At 40.3% G+C, this 19,073-nt stretch overlaps 1 protein-coding gene across 4 annotated transcripts in view; it reads right to left on the minus strand.

The window, feature by feature from the left end:
• The window catches only part of RSRC1 (arginine and serine rich coiled-coil 1), a 176,537-nt gene that overhangs the window by 15,651 nt on the left and 141,813 nt on the right, over positions 1-19,073 (minus strand). For all 4 annotated transcript variants that reach the window (XM_052804052.1, XM_052804054.1, XM_052804051.1 and 1 more), the window contains one exon: positions 18,839-18,907. In XM_052804052.1, coding sequence (XP_052660012.1) covers positions 18,839-18,907 — 69 coding nt within the window. The remainder of the gene's footprint in view (positions 1-18,838; positions 18,908-19,073) is intronic.

Consider the following 19,073-nt stretch of genomic DNA (forward strand, 5'->3'; position numbering starts at 1 on the left):
AAATAATTAATTCATTTAAAGTCCACAGAGCCATTTCTCATTTACATTGAGCAATGTATTCAATTACTCCTCTAAGTATACATTGTAACATAAAATCAGACTAGTTACGGTACCCTTACTGATATATTTGACTGTTCCTGCTTTCTAGCTCTCTATTTCATAATGTTTAATTATCAAGTGTGTTCCTTAGAACGAAATGGCTAAAATAGCTAAATGATCTTAAACGATACACAACTTTTAAGAAGTATCCCTTTAACACACAGATAATTTTCCACTGTAATTTTTCAGAGAGCCTCACAAACGTTGGGAGACAGCACCCCACGGCAAGCACGGGACCGGAGCAGAAACCACTTGGATCCATCTCCATCATGCCATATCGACACAGAAAAAGAATGAAAGCAGCTGTTCATACACTAATGATTAGTCTTTCAGTACAGTTCAATAAGCACATGAAAGATTATATAGTATGCACATATTTAAGTTAAAATAATCATTAATTTTTTGCAGCGGAGTAAGGAGTGGGTGGAATGCTCGCTCAGAGATGCCAGGCTGATGGGGCAGGGTGAGCCTCACGCATCTGCAGACACACGGAGTCTCCTAAAGCCCTCGCCTGCAGATTGTCCTTTTCTTGTTTCAGGAGCCTTAAAACACGGTCTTGGAGACCCTAATCCTTCATTTGTAGTTCACAAGGCAACTATTTGCAAAATCTCGGAGTTGGCTAATCATGCGGCGGTCCCCAGAATATCGTGGTACAGACAGATCAGAACCCGTACCTGGGCTAAGGAGGGGCAGCAGCAGCTACACAATAGCTACAGCTTTTGAGAAGAGAAAAAGCGTACTAAGAGTAAAATAAGACATTACAAGTTTTGCCCATTTAAAGATGTATTAAATGGAAGAGAAAGCCTCTCCCCCCAAATCCACTCGGCATTTAAAAGGCCATCTACCTTTCACTTAGAAATAGCTTTGCTTTAATTTTCACAACTTACAACCCACAAAAGCGCCTATACTATTTACTAATTTTCCAGCTGGTAAATTGATTTTGTTATCTCTTTATTTGCTTCTAATGCAATGGGAGCACTACTCCAGTTTTTAGGTCCTCAGTTTGCATCGCAGATACAAACAATACAGCTAACAGCTCTAGGAAATTGTCATTACTGCTAGAAGCCAAAAAGCAGAGTCTCTACCTACAAAATTTCTTCATATAAAGCACTGTGAGTACTATAGTTATTTTTAGGTATTATTTTCTACATATATTTAGATTTTGTAGCCACCTCAAAATTCTTCAACTACGTTTAATTAATTACTTGACAAAGAGTTTTAAACTTAAAATGTAAATACTATATGCCTTTCTCGAGAAAAAGAAAGGAAATGCATGGATCCTCTGACACGTATGTAAGCCTGAAATCTCAGAGGCGTACCTTTATTGCTTCACAATTCCCTTTTTAAGTATAAGCCCAAGAAAGCTCAACCGTACACTGGGAGAATGAAAAGAAAATGATTGGAATATTCCAGGAAATCGAAGAATAGGCTCTCCTTTCCTCTGCTTTGGTTCCTGTTGGGAAGTCGGTGCTTTCCCCCTGGCTGGGAGCTGTGACGTAAATTGGTTTCTTTATTTGCTTCTAAAGTAATGGGAGCACCACTCCCGTTTTTAGGTTCTCAGTTTGCATCACGGACACAAAGAACACAGCTAACAGCTTTCGGAAATTTTCATTACTGCTAGAAGCCAGAAAGCAGAGTCTTTACCTAAAAAACCTGCTTACATAAACCACTGTAAACCACACCAGGACTTGGCACGAGGACACCATGTCACGAGTTTGCTCAGTCTCTGCTATCGCCACCAGAGTTGCCCCCCGCTTCTGACTTACTAACTCTGTGACAAAAGCCCCCCCCAAAACTGTTATTTTTGCATCTATAGCTGCTGTGGAAATTCAGGTCAACTCTAAACACACCAAAACATTATGAAAGCGTTTCTGGCGGTGATGGTGTAATAGTTTTTGACTGAATTGATTGTTCCCTGACAATACGCGACTCAGCCTTGCAAATGCATCAACTGTGTAATGAGAAGCTATTAAGTCTATTGATTTTCTGATTCCAATTGATAGCTAACAGGCCAAAGCTACACATCAATATTTGCGTAACTAATACCCAAGAGCTAACAATTTTGACAAATGAAAACCTCAATAGACCAAACAGTGCAAATTAACGGAAATTTAAAGACCAAACCTCAGAATTTAAGTGAAATATTTTATGAATGGATAAATATGCCTTATATTTCTGGAGGATTCTAGGTTTTATATGGGGGAAATAAGTAAATATATAGAAACTCCCAGAAGGTGCTCTTTTCTTGGTACCTAAACTGGTGAATTCTGCAATACAGAACAGCAAATCCGAGATGTCAGCTCCTAAAAATAGACTGTTTCAAAATAAGTAATTGAAATTGAATACTTCTGAATAATTTGCTAAATCAGACAAAACACATGCATATTGCAATGGTACAAACACATCTCCAGATTGCACAGTTCTGTATATAGTTATTAACACAACTGGAAACCAACATCTCAGAATCTCCCCTACCCTTGACCTTCCTTCTGGTTTCACATTTTGTTGTTGTTGTTTTTAAATAAAGTTGGAATATCAAAAAAGAAGCAGTGAAAATATACTTATAGCTTCCTCTTGAGCAGGATAAATTTTCTTTTTTTTTTTTTTCCTTTTTCTTTTGAATAGACAAAATGAATGCCTAAGGTAGAGGAGGAGATGATGATGACATTGGCAATGCGTGCAGCATCCGCATGTCCAGACCCCTCTTTCAGAGCAGCTCTTCACCTGTGACCAAACTGGAAGACTTCTCTCCCCCTTCCATTTTCTTGTGACAAAATAAATCCATTGACGGTTGTCCACAACCCGTCTTTTCAAGATCTCTGACCACTCTCCTCATGCTTCATCTTTGCTGCCTGGGATTATTCAAGGGGCTTATGAGGGGACTGAAAATCGGATCTTTTTACTTTCCAAGACGAGAACTCCCGTCCCTTTTGCTGCCCACTCGTTTCACACACCGCTGTTTATTTTCCCTTTTAGAAGCAGCTTTTCAATATGTAGCTATAAATTTTTTTTTAAATGATTGAAGTCAGATAACTAATTACGTGATTGCTTTACAATCCCATTACCTTAACTGATGCTTGTCTCAGACTTATCCTTTAGCACAAATAAATGCCATAAAGACAACAGTAAAATACACAACATTAATGAAGTACAGAAGCCATTTTGGTTTTTCATCCGTCTTAAATTTTGAAGACAATTTCAAGACTTTTAATTTGTAAAAAAAGGCATAAATTTCCCTGTGAAAGAGACCATAAGTTTAGCTGTATTTTTACTTTTAGAATAGAAGTAGTTAAAAACTGACTATTAGATGGTCTTCTGCAATTGGCTTGTATGAGCGTGCCCCACCTCAAATGCCTTTTCAAAGACAGCAACGAAACAGAACTAAGGTGCCAATTTTTCATCTAAAAACGTGTCTTTGAAAGGATTTGAAATCAAATATTTTTTAACATGATGCTGATGAAATGCACTGACTTATGGTACATACCCAGGAAGGGAAAATAACTTTGCTAGTTGAGGTCGTAGCTTTGAACCGTCACCATCTACTTATGGAGGGAGAACCTGCTTCACACTTTACCTGCTTCGATATCTTTACAGATGTAAAAATAAAACTTTAATTATACCTGCTGTATTTTCTAAAATAAAATGACTCAAATACCAGCTTCAAAATTATTTTCATATTTATGCACATCTTCTTGATGTTGTGTCTCTCCTTAAAGGATCCCATGTACTAATGTGCTTCATTCCAGGAGAAAATTTATCTGATTTCTTCCCTTCATAAGAAGCGTAGGAAGAGAGACAAATGCTGCTTTGTATTTTAACATAGAGGCAAAGCAAGACACTTCCACAGATGATATAAGGGAAGTTATTATTTTTAATCTACTTTTCCTTCAATTTCCTTACAATTTCCCTGTAGCCATCTGCAGGCTTTGTGCATTGCTTCCCTGGTCCATGGATTTTCAGCTAATGCATGAAATAAAGCCTAATTTTAGAGTATTCATATGCAAACAGAAGGATTACAATAAAATGATGTTCTTTCCAGGTGAAGTATGCATGTTCATAACACTGAACAAGAGTGGCAATATTTCAGGCAGGACCCCTTCACTCCACAAAGTGCCGCTGGCTCAAAGCAAATCCAGGCAAGATCGACATGGAGGAGCTGCGCTCAATATCTGTGTTTCCATCTTTTCCTAGCATTGAACTGCAATCGTGTAAATTATATCTTTTTCTTAAGAGGCCATGGTGTTATTTGAAAACCTATCATCTCAGGAATTGCGGGTTTAAAGAACAGCCTGCTAAACTTCAGCATTTCCCCAAATTACGCCTTGTTTTTCAGTTGCCTGTGCCCAGTTTCATCCCCAGGAGCCCCCTTTCCAGCGAGTCTGGCTCCTATGGATCAGGAGCCCTGTCCCTCCAGGTCCACACGCCCAGGCACCAACAAAGGCAAGAAATTTGGGAAACACATTCCCAGTCCCACATTCACCCATTCAATGCTGGTGAACACTAAAATATACCACATTTATGATGAAAAATTCACGGTTTCTTGCCATTTTCTTTGCCATTTCTGTAATCACCGAGGATAAACTTTTTAAACTGAGAGAGAGATTTGCAGGTTGAACATCTTGCTGATCACTTCCTATTAATTTAAATAAATCTAATAAAAGGAAATATTTTTTTAAAGTTTTCCTCAAAAACTGAGTTCTGCAGAGTGCAAGTATGCATTAAAAATATATCTGGAAGAGCCCATCTTCTGTGTGCATGAATCACAGCAAGCCTTTACAGTCAAAGGCTATTTCATATCAACACAACCCTATTTTCTGCTCATGAAACTTCCATTCTGGTTCACATTTTTTACATAAACCCAGACAGCAAGTGGGTAAAAGGCATCCAAGACATTTTAAGGACAGATTGGCCATCTCGCGAAGGAACTCACTGCAGTACATAATGTTTCCTAGTGGGAGATGCCAGGGACCTTTCCTGATCAATAGAGCCCTATATTAGCACACTTCTCATTTTTACAACACCTAAACTGGAAAACAGCATTTAATGGCTCGTGTAGGTTTCCTGACAAATGGCCACTCCGTCTATTGTATTTGCTTTATTCCCTTTAGAACTTCATCTTCAAAACTGTATTTTACACAGACAACCTGCAGCTGGAAATCCAGTAAACAAAATTTGAAAAGCACAATACAAATGGCAACCGTAGAAAAGCATGGGAAAAAAAAGAGCTGCACAAGCACAGGATTTCTTCAGCAAACATCTTCAGTTAATTTCTGCAACATGTAATATTTCAAGATGAGTTTCCTCTTCTCCGCTTATTCCGCCCTTCAAGAAACCCCAGTCCTCGCAAGCATGTGATGCTTGCGATAAACCAGTCAGGTTCCAACGGTGATTTCATTAGATTAACGCACCCCCCCCAATAATCGTTGTCTAATTAAATCACAGCGGCAACATTCCTACTGGCTCCAAATTTTGCTCGATTGCGAATAATCAGGCTTGATCAGCCCATCAGCAGACGGAGGTGCCACACGAGGTGCCCTGGGGTGGACATGGCCCTTGCCCGTCCCGTTGCCCCTGGGGCAGAGCTTGGAGAAGCTCATGGACACCCCAGCCCCACGGACACCCCAGCCCCACGGACACCCCAGCCCCACGGACACCCCAGTCCCTCGAGCCCCCCGCCAGCCCACCTCAGCAAGAATTGACTGAAATGTTCTTAAAATAACGATAGGCAAAACCAATCTATCCCAGTTTTTTCCTAAACCCCTCGTACTGTTCTTTTTACAGTTTATGCTTAAAGTATTTTTAAAAACTACAAATAGTGCTTTTTAGGACTTTAAGGGCAGCTGGCCTAGGGCTGTGTGCTTACCTAGGGTTAGGCTGTGAATTTAACAAATATTTAAGTTGAACACATTTCTCAATAACTTTGCCACTAGTTCCAGCCCTGCTACCAAGAAGTGACTATTTATTGATAAAGGGATATTTTTACCCAAAGCACTGTGCAACCTTTGCAAGTCGGCAATGTTCAACAGCCAAAAATCTCCTTCCCTCTATGTGTCCTTACCACGTCCCCCTGCTCTTCCCTTTCTGGCATTTCCCCTTCTGAAAGATGCCCGTTATATTGCCGTAGCCAAATGGGATATAATTTCCCATATCTTTACCTTACCAGATCACTGATGTTTTGAAACTTTATTAATGTCAACTTTGGATTTAAATGCTATCACACAACATATATGATGTCCTTCATGTAAAAGCCAAGCATGATTTTACCAGTGGGACTTGGCTCTGTCCTTTTAAACGCCTGAACTGAAACCTGAGCTCTGCTAGAGACATCCATAGGCAATTTCCCTCTTTATTTATTCTGTTTATTCCCCCTGTAATTTTTTTCAATGCTTCAGGTTACACTTTAGCTCAGAGGAGCATTACAGTAGCTGTACAAAGTTTTTTTCTCTGCCTAAAACATTTCTTTGCACAAACTGAAGGAGGTTGGGATTTTCAAATACTTTTACAGCACAGCGTCTGTGCTTCCTGATGAAATACCTTACAGAAACACCCTGCCCCTTCACAGTGGTGTCAAAGTCGTGTGCTCAGTACAGCAATTGGAATTGGACATTAAGGAGGTAATTAACATTTCAATTCCTTTGAACTCAGTACACAGAACAAAATACAAACTGTAATATCATGTGACTAGTGTTACAAAACCACACACGAATAAACTTAACCCTGGCCATGCCGAGAAGAATGTGCTGTTTCACTACATTATTAGTACATTATTATTCAAGAAAACATACTTTTTAAGAGCAGGAGCATTTTCTTTTCCTACCCTGCCAAATTTTGCCAATAAAGCAATATGTTGCTGCAACAGACCTTCCTATTTACTCTTTTGGGAACTTTGTTGGTGCTGTGAAAACACAAATACATTTTTTTAAGTCAAGTGCTCATTAAGACCAAGCTGAATTGGGGCTTCCGAATCCAAGCCACCCTGGCCACGTGCCCACGCTCAAATTGAGGTGGAGAGAGTCCCCGAGTCCTTCATCCCCCCGGCTAGCTGAGCATCCCACTCCCCGCGGCCGATGGCTGCTGGGAGGCACACGGAATCCCCGGACTCTGGCTTAGAGGGAAAATCATAGAATCACAGAATGGTTTGGGTTGGAAGGGACCCAAGGTCATCTAGTCCGACCCCGCTGCCATGAGCAGGGACATCTTCCACTGGCTCAGGTTGCTCAGAGCCCCGTCCAACCCGACCTGGAATGTTTCCAGGGATGGGGCATCGACCACCAATCTGGGAAACCTGGGCCAGGGTTTCACCACCCTTGGTGTAAAAAGTACAAGATACGCAGGGGCAGAAGATGATGGGCAGGCACAAAGCAGTCTAAAATTTAAGGAACACATTTAAAAGTGATTATTAATTACAGAAGCTTTAATAAAAAGCCTGGAATTGATTACCCAAATAGCCATTCTCTGTGGGGGTCTATCGATCCCCTTTCTGATGGTCCGCTCTGTTGAGAGAGAATACGGCCACAGAGAGTGGCCAGCAAAGATGCCACGTTTCATACCGCAATTTTATTATCCTTTACATTTTTTATTATTATTTGGATGCTTTTCCTAATATGCTGCGCTATGCCACTGCAACTGCACAAAACTTCACATTTTTATATTATCCTTGATTTGTTTCTGCTTACTTTTAATTATAAAACGTCAATAAAAAGATTAAACACACATAAAAAAAGATCACAGTATGTGCCAGATGCTGAAACATCCTCCAGAGACTGGAAGCGCAACACCAGGTGTTTGTGTCAGACTAATGAAGCAACATTTGCACACAAGGGACACGAAGGGTGGAGCTGCAGAGACTTACACTTTGCTTAAAATCTGCCATTATGAAGGCAAAATTGGAAAGATTTGAAATAACAGTTTTGATAAGACAGTAAAAAAAACCCTATATATATTTATCTATACTAAATGTATTATGTGTACTAAATAATTTGGAGACTTAACAGACTGAGTTCAGGTCATTGCCACAACAATGAACTTCAATAAAATTTACTGAACATAAACTATGACCTAAGGCAATAACTAATGAACTTAAGGGCATCCTAATATATTTCCGTATCATTGAGTAAAGCACTTTAACTTATTACAGCTACATGGCCTGACCTCATGCAATCAAATCCTTTTGTAGCGGATTCAACCTGTGTTTTTAATATCAATTACATCAAGGTACAGTCTTTTAACTTTTACTAAAGGAAGCATTAAGTAAAATAGCTGCTTCGGCATGGATAAACTACTGGTTAGATTCTCCATGTGAGAGCTCTTGTCCAACAGGTTAAAGATGAGTATAAAAAAATAGAGCTTATAGTTTGGGCCGCATGCAGAATGTATAATTAAGGGATCTTCTAAAAGCTGAGTCCTCCAGGCTTTCTTGTACATCCTAACTTTTCTTTTGTGACCTACCCCCCCATCTCTCAAAATCCACGCAGGTTTTACATCCCCAAAGCACCTGCTTTAGCCGAGGCACTGGGATGAATTCATCCTGCTCATTAAGCTCGGCAGCATAGGAGGCAGAGAGGAGCGCTCCTCGCAGCTCCGTCTATCTACGGAGGATTTGGGATAGGAAATTCTGACCTCAGATTGTTGCCACTGAGAGTTCAGTAAGCCAGCACGAGCTTAAAGGACAGCACTAATTGCATCACGCTGGTGAGATACCAGGCAGCACACATACGCAGAAGGCAGAGTAAAGCAAATCTTCTGATGCTTCAATATCTAATTAAACTGTCTCGCTTGGTAAAATAGCGTTTTATTCACACTATTTAGTAAAAAGGGAGTGATCTGAATTTCTTCTTCTTCTGAATTTCTAATAATGCTACTGCGAGAAGCTGAAAGGGTAGAACAAGAGAATTCCAAATCAAAACTGTAGCTCTGAGACTATGCAACGTATGGCGTTGACTCAGGACAAGGATCTATACTGGTTAATGATATCACTTTAGCCAAACCAAATCTAGACTTTGAGGCACTGAAAATTTGGATTCAAATATTACAACTTGGGCCCACCACATTTATACAAACTGCATTTCATGCATTTTTCATCAATTAGTTAAACCTTTACCATTTTATTTTCTCTTACCATTCCTTCACGGCAACCCCTTACTGATGCTGTCCCTTCACGGTTTTGAGTTAAATGGCAGAAGATAGTTGAGAAAATGTTGAGATTCTTCCCAAACTGATCAAAATGACTCCTTAAGTACCTGTGAGTTACCTTTCTTTTTAAAATACTTCAAACTAGACTTACATATCTATTTGATATGAAATAGAAAGACAGAAGAAAACACCCTTTAAAACCACCTGCTGTGCGCACATATACGCTAATTTAACTAAATCCATAAAATACATAGTTTTGAAAGTCCATTTAGGCTACAGTGATACATTATACCAGTTGCGCAAAGCACTATTTTCCTGCTCTGATTTCAATCCTATTAACCCACACATTCCAAAACCTGCCCTACGAGGTTAGGCGCATTCCCTACCCGGAGTGCGGCGAGAACACTTCAGATACAAACCCCAAGCTCCTGGCTAACGCCAGGCTAAACCTCCAACGGAGGTGTCCCTAAAGCAGCACGTCCATCTCGGTAAAATCTGTGAATACCACATGCGAGATGTGTTTTATTCCTCTGTTTAAAGGACAATTGTCTCCCAGCACTAAATGCTTTAATGCCTCTCTTGTTTGCATTCCTTCGTTCCTCCTGCCCACGTGGGCTTCATTTCCAAGCCTATTCAAAATGATATTTTCCAAGCATGTGCCACATGACTTGTTCATATAAATGGAACAAATTAAACTGTCTCCACATATATCCTATCACATTTGTAGCCCTGATTTCTCTCCTTAACACGTGGCCAAGACACCGTATTATCTGCCTGCAGAGGTTGACCTCAGGATATTAGATTCTGCCACATAGCTCTCTTGTACTAAACCGAGGGGAAACACTTAATCACCCCTGCCTTTTCAGGAAAAAATCAACTTTAAATTTGCCATGATGAAAAATCAATAAACCAGTAATTGCTTGGCTTATCATTGCGTGGAGGAACAAATTGGGAAGCGAAGCTTAGCGTCCACACAGATTTCAGTGAAACACACAGAGTTTCAGGATCACTAAGCCAGAAAAGGAAAAGGTCTCAGAGTGATAATTAAATCTACTCATGCTGATTTTCTGCCAAATTTATTTCCCCAGAGTATATAAAAATGTTTCACTGCTTACTGGGTAGGCATAACTAATCAATTCAACACTGGGCCAACACACACGAGAAACAGAAAATGCAAATTCCAGGATAAAGGCATCAGGACAATACCCGCCCTAGCGCGAGCACCACTGTCGCATCGATTCACCTATTGATTGGTTTCAAAAGAACAAACCGTATTTAGTTGCGTTCTGAAAAACTTCTTCTCCTCGTTACCCGATGCAAACCCTTCCGTACGTGCGTCTCCATGGCGGACGGCACGCTGCTGCGAGTGCCACCCGTGCAGCAGCATCCCCAGTTCCTCCTCCTCCTCCCCGCACAACTGCAGGACAAGGTGTATTTTAAATTGAAAACTTAAAATTATTATTATGCACGGTATACTAAGAGAAACGATCCCCAAATCTCACAGCAATGCAGTCCAACACATCTGAATTTTCCTCTCGCAGCACATCATCGCATGCTTTATTTCAGCTCTTGCTATAACCCATTTCAGCTACTTGGAATTGGGCTTGCCAGGCCTGGAGTGAAAATCAAGTTTGACAGTAAAATCCCCTTAAGATTTTGATGCCATTTTTCAGGCAGTCCCGAATGGAAACAAGTAAACAAAAACAAAGTAGAAAACCCCCTCCATTGAAAATACTCTTGTAAAAGTAGTGCGTTTTTTGTTAATAGACCTAATTTCATGCAGCAAATTAGCATAGCTCCAATGGAAGTGCAAATGTAATCAAACTGAAAAATTCAAATGAGACGGAGGGAGCCTTTTTCTTTCTTTCTTTGCTTTTTTGTCACAAAAAAATCATTTTGCTGTGTGTCCTTCAACTGGCTATAGGGACTATGGTAATTAAAACATTTAAAACAGCACAAGCCCCCAGTCTCTAATCTGGAGCTCAGGTCAGCTGTCTGTAGATTCTAATTTGTCCTCGATTTGTATTCATGACAGGAAAACGCTGCATATTTAACAGCAAACCAGCAGGAGGGGGCATCGGTGGGCTTGGAGGTCAAATAATTTGATTTCCGAGCAGATTACATGTAACATCCAACATCTAATCTCACACCTGATTTGGCAATAAAATTACAATAAAAGTAATGTTAAGACACCCTCGCTATAGGGTGGGGGGTGAATAACCAGTTTTCATGGGCTGAGGAACAATTGCTTTATTTGCACAGTCGGTTTTGCTTACTGCAGCAAGGAAGCTCAACTTTTCTTGAGTAAAGGTTACAACGGCATCGCATGCGCTTGCTGCCTACACAGGCTGACAGCTCAGAAATTTCCTTTTGGAGAGTTATATTTAAAACCATAAAATGGTGAACAGTGGAGAATTCAAATTTTTTTTTAAATTCAAAATTTAGAATATTTGATTTTTTTTTAAATGACCTTTGAAAATGGTTTACAACAATTTATTGATGAATCTACGGATACTTTAGGAAACCACTCTTGTTAGAAGATGAGCAGACAGAATAAGGTTCATCAGGCAACAACTGCCGAAACCCAGGGCAACTTTTGTAACTGGACATTCCTTACAGGACTTACACAATTTCATTATTAACATTTCAACCAGAAGGGCTTGGGGGAGCAGGCAGGGAATCACTAGGAACAATTATGCACATAATAAAATAGTTGTGTGAATTAAAAAAAAAAAATCAAACAGAATTGATTTTTTACTTCCAACCCCCCCCCTTATGCAGTAGAAGCTAATCCAGTGAGACTTTAATGATCAAAAATATACAAAATTGTTCTCTACATAACCAAACATAGAAAAGAAGACAAAACCTAAATCAGTCTAAAGTGTGTGAAATAATTGCAACAATTTTTGTACAATGCATGGGAACGCTGGGAAGAGGAGAAAAGGGAAGTGCATCGCTGTCCACCGGAGTCACACCTCCATGCAGCTATAGGTAAGCTGTGAATTACAAGAGAGCAAAACAAAGAGGGTTCAAAATTGGCTACAGAAGCTGTAGGAGGAAGTGAGAAGGAAGACAAATTGCGAAAAGCTCTTTTTGCAAGCAAAAGATGTCAGCGGTACCCAGCAGACAGAACCTGCGTGGCTGAGATGGGAAAGGGAACACACTCTAGCACATGCACCATGGTGAATGCAAGAAGGAAAAATGTCTTGTTTGTAAATACATAAGGGACCTAAAACTACACGGAACTGGCGTTTGCCATTATGCAATTTCTCTGGATATCTTGCACGGACTTGGTACGCTTAAACACTTGATACGCAATTTAATAAGGCCATTTATTTTCCAGTGAAAATAAACTATTTTCTATTATTCTTAATTGGTAGCTAACTCCTCAGACAAATTGACGAATTTTATTTAAGAAGCGTCTCTTCAGGAAACATTTTCTATTCATTTTAGAGCAGTGTAACATCCTTACAACTTTTTCAAAGACACCACAGGATAGTTTTTATGGTGCTTATTAATAAATTGAAAAGAAGTTTTCCTCCTGCTTTCGCTGTAAATTACCATTGTTTCCAATTCAGTAACCAACCCTTTTTTTCCCCCCTTGCCTTTCCATAGTCGCCCTTTATAATCACTGCAGGCAAAGCAATTGCTAGCATATGAGCCACTCACAATGGGACGTAATGAAAAAAACACAGATGTATTTTTCAAAACATACGCTGCAAATTTGTGCAAGCGGAGATGCAATCACCTCACCCCGATGAGGCTCCGGGGCCCCGCAGCCCCCAGCTGTGAGCCTGTCTCTCCAACTCCTACAGCAAATCTCCCATTGCGGTTTTAAACGTGGCGGGTGGAAACGCTCCCCCGTGGGCCCAGCACAGCTGGCCGGCTCCAAAAACTGGGTACCGGGGTGTAGTGGGGGCACATCTGGCTGGTTTGCTCCCTTTTTCATCCAGAACTGCAAGTGCCCCTTTCCCTTCCCCTCTCCGACAACGCACGCCCAGGCTATCCCGCTTGTCCACTCGCCTTTTCTTCTTCGGTCTCATACATACCTTCTCCGAGTAGGATTAACTTGGAGCGCAAATTAATTCCTCTTAGCATCCCATAGTCCCAAAGTAAAACAAATTAAATGAGTAGAACATTTTGATTTTGAAAGAAATTCACTACAGACGTGGATTCGAAGAAGGGTAATTTTCCTGAGTTACCTTTTGTAGGTAAGTCCTAAATTATCATTGCGGGGATGTTAATGAAATACTTCCTACTGCTTGGACAACTGTTTTAAATTTTCCTTGCTGATAGATACTATTCCACTAACTCAAAATTTTCAAAATTGCCTTTGAAGCAGTGAGAGCTGAGGGCTTTAAAAAAGGCTTTTCTCAAAGATAGAAAAGCCAACTTGAGGTATTTTAAGATAAACTTATGATATTTTACAAAGTAGTTTTTCCAGTTCCAAAGAGACTTCACCGCACAGACTGAGAGCTGAATCGGGATGGCTGGAACCTGGGAAGGATGCTTTATTTTTTCAGCTGTCTCCATCTCTAGGTGAATAACATCAATTCAGTCGTGATGCTGACTGCGTCTGGGTCAGCGGGTATAACGCAATTCTGCCGAGGGAAATTAGTCCTGTATGAAGTCGTGAAGGATGCACAAAGCTTTAACTCAGCAGAGCTCGCAACTTAATTTTGAGAGACTTGGTAGAGATCCCCAGAGCAGAAGCACTAGGCATCTACTAAAATACCATCCTTATCACTATTACATAAAATATATTTCCACATATATCCCTGAAACGTTACATTCTGAATGCAGCACCGCGGTAATTCACGCACCGTAAGAGAAACACAGTTTAATACGTGGGTCATCTAATGCAACAGGCTTAGGTGACTGTCTTCTCCTAGTTACATATTCTCATCTCACAATCAACCCCCGATCAGCCCCCGATGGACGGTTACACGATCGTATCTCATATCTCGCTGGCCTTTTTGAACGCATCCTCTGTGCAGTGAGCGAAGCATAAAGCACAGCAGCAGAGCCAGATGAAGGGGAGGTGAAAATTTGCTGTGGGTTGACCCCGGCCAGCAGATAAGCACCCACACAGCTCTCGCTCACTTCCCCAGCGTGACGGGCAAAAAAAAAAAAAAAAAAAAAAAAAAAATTGTGGGTTGAGATAAATACAGTTTAGTAAGTGAAGGAAAGATCTAAAAAAAAGCCCAAGTGATGCTCCCCATCTCGGACCAGCAGCCTGATGGCCAGCCACTCTCGGAGCAACAACCACCTTGGCGGACAAGTAGAATGATTACTTAGGAAGAAGTTAGGAGGAGAAGCAAAAAAATCTGAGGGAACTTCTACCTCGGTCCTTTCCAAGCACTATGGCAGAAAAGAGGAGCTCCTCTCATTCGCAGTTCATTTAAATGATCAGAAGGGGAATTAAAAAGAGTTCGAGTACCATCTTGCAGACAAGTCAGAAAAGAGACCACCTGAACTCTGAGCCATCTGGAGCCATCACAAGACAGAGACTTCTTCTCCCGCAAGAACACAACCACATGGGAACAGAAAAACAGTTTATTAATCTAAGTTCCTAGATTTCTAACTCCTTTACTAAGATGATACTCATATAATCTTGCTCCACCTAATCCTCCTAGAAAGCTAGTGAAAGACTATGCACAGCAGATGGAAGCTGTATTACAGAAGAGGGCGAAACAACCGTATTCAGAGCCCTGATCTTATGAGCGGCCCTTCGCTATTAAGAAAAGAGGGAATTAACATCAGTGAGCCACTAGATGCTAGGAGAGTAGAGTATTGGGAACATACAGGCGCTGGTTTTTTCATTTTGCTAGGCTAGATAATTCATGGGGTTACAGATTTTTACATGGTTTTATTTTTATATATATATAAAATGTATGCTGTGATGCCTTTTTAGTGCAAGGGAATCTTCTTAAAGGCACAGATGGCACTTTGGTGTCTGCTCCCTATGGAAAGTCATCATAAATGGGTTTCTAAATCATGTCCCAATCTTATTATATTTATATAAACCCTCTCTGCTTACCATATCCACAAGACAAATTAGAGGAAGTATATTTTATTTTGCAAGTGTTCTGGACACTATATTAGATACGTTGCAAAGTATTTGAGGACTCGTCGCGCTCAACTGCATCAGGGCATCACAGCTCTGAAGCACTGTCATTCCAAAATTGGGACTTTTTTTTTTTTTTTTTTTAAAGTGTCCCGGATCCCCATCCTACACACCAAAAGACCTCTTTCATACCCAATGGTCTATTTAAAGAGCTATGCTGAGAGCTTAATACACTCCTGAGGTAGTTTAAGTAAATCCCATAGGCTTCAAAGGCATTGAGCCACCTGCAGCACACCGTTCCGCTTGCAGGACAAGCAGTAGGAATAAACACTCTGAGGTTGTCGTTGTCCGTGAACCTGTGTTATCAACTTTTACTTGAGACACTTCTGAATTGCTCCCAAGGTAGGTTTAATCTATAACAACCCCCCCGGGCAGCAGGACCGTGAGGCTCTGGGCGAATCTGCTGGTGCAGCGGTGGCAATACTCGTTTTGGGGGATACTCCTGGATCCATCCCATTTAGATAGGATGCAGGAGCATCAATGTGTCTGTCATAATAAGTTCTCATAGCCTACCCCAGATAATATAATTAGAAAATTAACATAAAAGAAAGTGTTTCCTTTAGATGTAACGATTGCCCAATACTCTTTGAAGTGAAAAAAACCTTAGCATCCATTTCACTGTTTTTTAAACATCGTTAACTAAACTAAAAGTTTATTAAATGTGAACACCTCCAACCTCTTACAGAGAATGAAATGCAATTGATTAGTTCAAATTTTTCAAAGATAATTACATGGTATTTTCCATTTTTGTCAAGCACAGCAGGGGCTTCGGGTAGAAGATACTCAGTAAGACCCGCACGTTATTCCTAAAACTGTGCAGGGCCAGCAGCAACAACTTCGTCAGGAACAAAGACAGACTATAATTACCAGGAACTCGGTATGAGTGAAAGTTGACTGCCAAATTAACCAGTCCTCTGAAACTGAGCCTAATGGGTGGACAGTGGTTAGCACTGCATAAAGCATTATCTCATAAAGCCAGTAAAAGTGTGCTAGAACAGGATGAAACCGAAGAACCAGAGGTAGCGATTTCATCCACTGTTAGATGTGTGAAGTTGGGGATTTCTGGATTGGTTTTTTTAAGCACTCAGTACATGCTAGTTGCTTTGGATTTACCTGATAATGCGAAACAAATTTTTTCGACTATTTCAGGAAAAAAAACCCCAACCAAAACCAAAACCAGATGAAGGGAATCAATCACATGAATTTTTAATAAAGATTACATTAGAGTTTTGAAATACATACTTAGCATACTTCACTGTAAGTCCCACAATTTGGAGCTTATTAAAGACATCTAAATCTAGAAACAAACAGGGGGTGGGAAATCACGTAAAAACATATAAATCCTGTAGGACAGCAACCAGCTGAATCAGACCTGCAAAGTATACTTTAAATCCTCATGTGTGAATGAGAAAATTAAGAAGCTTGTTTGTATCTGAAGTGCAAATAAGCTTTAAATTGCCTTCAGAAATTATTGAGGCTGGAGTTCCAGCTAAAGAAAAAATGGGTAAGGAAGAAAACTGGAGAAATTTGATTGTAACCAAAGAAACAGCACCTGAAGTCAGTACTGAAAAAGAGATGGCAACATGGAAACAGGTAGGATGTGTTTTCCTAATCCAAAAATCTGGCTAATGAACTGTTCCAAAATCAAATAAGTATGTAAAAGACTTCCAAAAAATTCAGAGCCTTTGGAGCCCTATAGGACTGCAGCAGCTCAGACCAAGTTATGGAATGGCAATTCAGGGCAAGAAATGCAAGCCGAGATTAGCTGTTTGAGACCGCTTGGTCGTTAGGAAGGATCCCTGGAAAATAAGGGTGTCAAAGCAGGATAAAGAGGAATCTTGTCGTCAGGAAACTGGTGGGATTCTTAAACAGAAGGCAGTGTAGTGGGGGTAAACACAGCATGCGTGGAAGGAGAATCAGGCTCTGGTACCTGGATGGTATAGGAGATGAGAAGAGATGAAGGCACGACAGATGCAAAATTCAAGTTCCTATCTTTATCTTGAAGTTCAACTTGGTGTGCTCAGAGGGAGGAAAAGAGAGGGCAGATGCAAGGAGACTTTCCAATAAGACTAGAGAGATTGGAAAGAAAGATGATGTTTTGGAAAGACAGGAGGAGCTGACATAGTAAAATTGTAAACATCGCTCCCATCCCCTTTAGGTGTTTTTTCCATTTGCTACATACTCAAGCAACCAACTACCTCTTCCCTTTTGCACGACTTTTCCTGTTTTGGTTTAGCCTAACAATTTTGTTATCATATCACACTGGGAATTAAAAATATCTCAATCTCTTAACTTCTCCTTAAATTTCAAGCTGTCCTAAACAGCTTTACTTCATATCACTCTCCTCCATATATGACGTCCTGGCCCTAACCAAAATATGATTGATATTTGGGCACGACACTGATTTTCATAGTAAAGGAATCCATCAAAAGGCCAGCTCTGAAAAATACATGGTCTCCTCGAACATTACATCACCTTCAAATCTAGGTCCTGTTTATTGGCTGGATAAAATATTGAGTGAACTTCCATGCAATCCTGGGTAGGTAGACAAGGGGCAGAGGGCAGGGAGAATCAGGAACACATTTACACGGAGATTGTTCAGTGTATTAAATAACAAACAGTTACAACCTGAAACCTATCATCATTTAAATCAAATACGCTGAAGAGAAAGCTCACTGCAGTAACCAATGTGTGACAACATGTATTTCTAGAGTAAAACCACTGCAAGGAAGTGAAGACCTTCGCTGTATTTTTTTATGTTTAAGCCAATGCAAAAAATAATAGATGTCACAGAGAGTTAAACGATTCATTTTAATTTGAACAACTGAGATATTTTCTCTGAGACAGGGATGTCTATCACAGCCAAAGTGAGAAACTTTGAGGCTCCTTCGATTGTTTGCATTGGCTCCGTCACACTGTTGAAAACGTCTCTTCCTGTTACTCACCGACATACAACCAAAATACATTTGTTTTAATTATCCAGGCGTTACACATTAACTTTCCACCTACTGTATTGCAAAGGAAAACAGCTCAGATCCTGCCAGCTTTCAGTGCACCAAATGTCATCGAGAAACAGATTAGCTCACTTCGTGACATCATACAGACTAAATACACAGACAAAATTAACTGCTGCACTTACTGTTTTAATCAAGCAATATAGCCAGCACACAAACCAGTGGTAGTGGCTGGTCGTCAGGTCTTAACATATAACTTTGTCTCAAATAATTAGGTTGCTTTAATGGCAGCTAAAATATTTTTTGTGATCTGGTTGAAATTTCTGGTGCATTTAGCAGTTCTTGTTAATCTTACAGGTCATAAGCAGACAGCGGTGGTGAACCAAAGGAGCGGCAGACTGACCATCTCGGTTTCAGGTGCCCTTGTAAGAAAATCACACAGCCCCACTGGGTCTTGGGCCCTTAAAAGTAATGGTTTCTGACTTACTGGATTTTAGTTTGTTACTGAATTAAAAACATGCATTACCTTCTTCCTTTCTTTTCTTCGCTTCTTCTTCACTTCTCTCTTTAGCCTTTAATGCTTCATCTGCTTTAGCTAAAAAGAAAAGAAATACAACAACAAGTGTTATAATTAGCTAACTTCTCTTGCCAAACAACATTTCCTGGGGTTTAAACCCAATTTCAGATTCCTTTTTGTAAGTCCCACAATGAAGTCGATGTGCATGAAGGAACAGAATTTGGTTCTTAATGTATTTTCTTTA

This window comes from Harpia harpyja, chromosome 12 (assembly GCF_026419915.1).
Source record: "Harpia harpyja isolate bHarHar1 chromosome 12, bHarHar1 primary haplotype, whole genome shotgun sequence".
Classification (NCBI taxonomy): Eukaryota; Metazoa; Chordata; class Aves; order Accipitriformes; family Accipitridae; genus Harpia; species Harpia harpyja.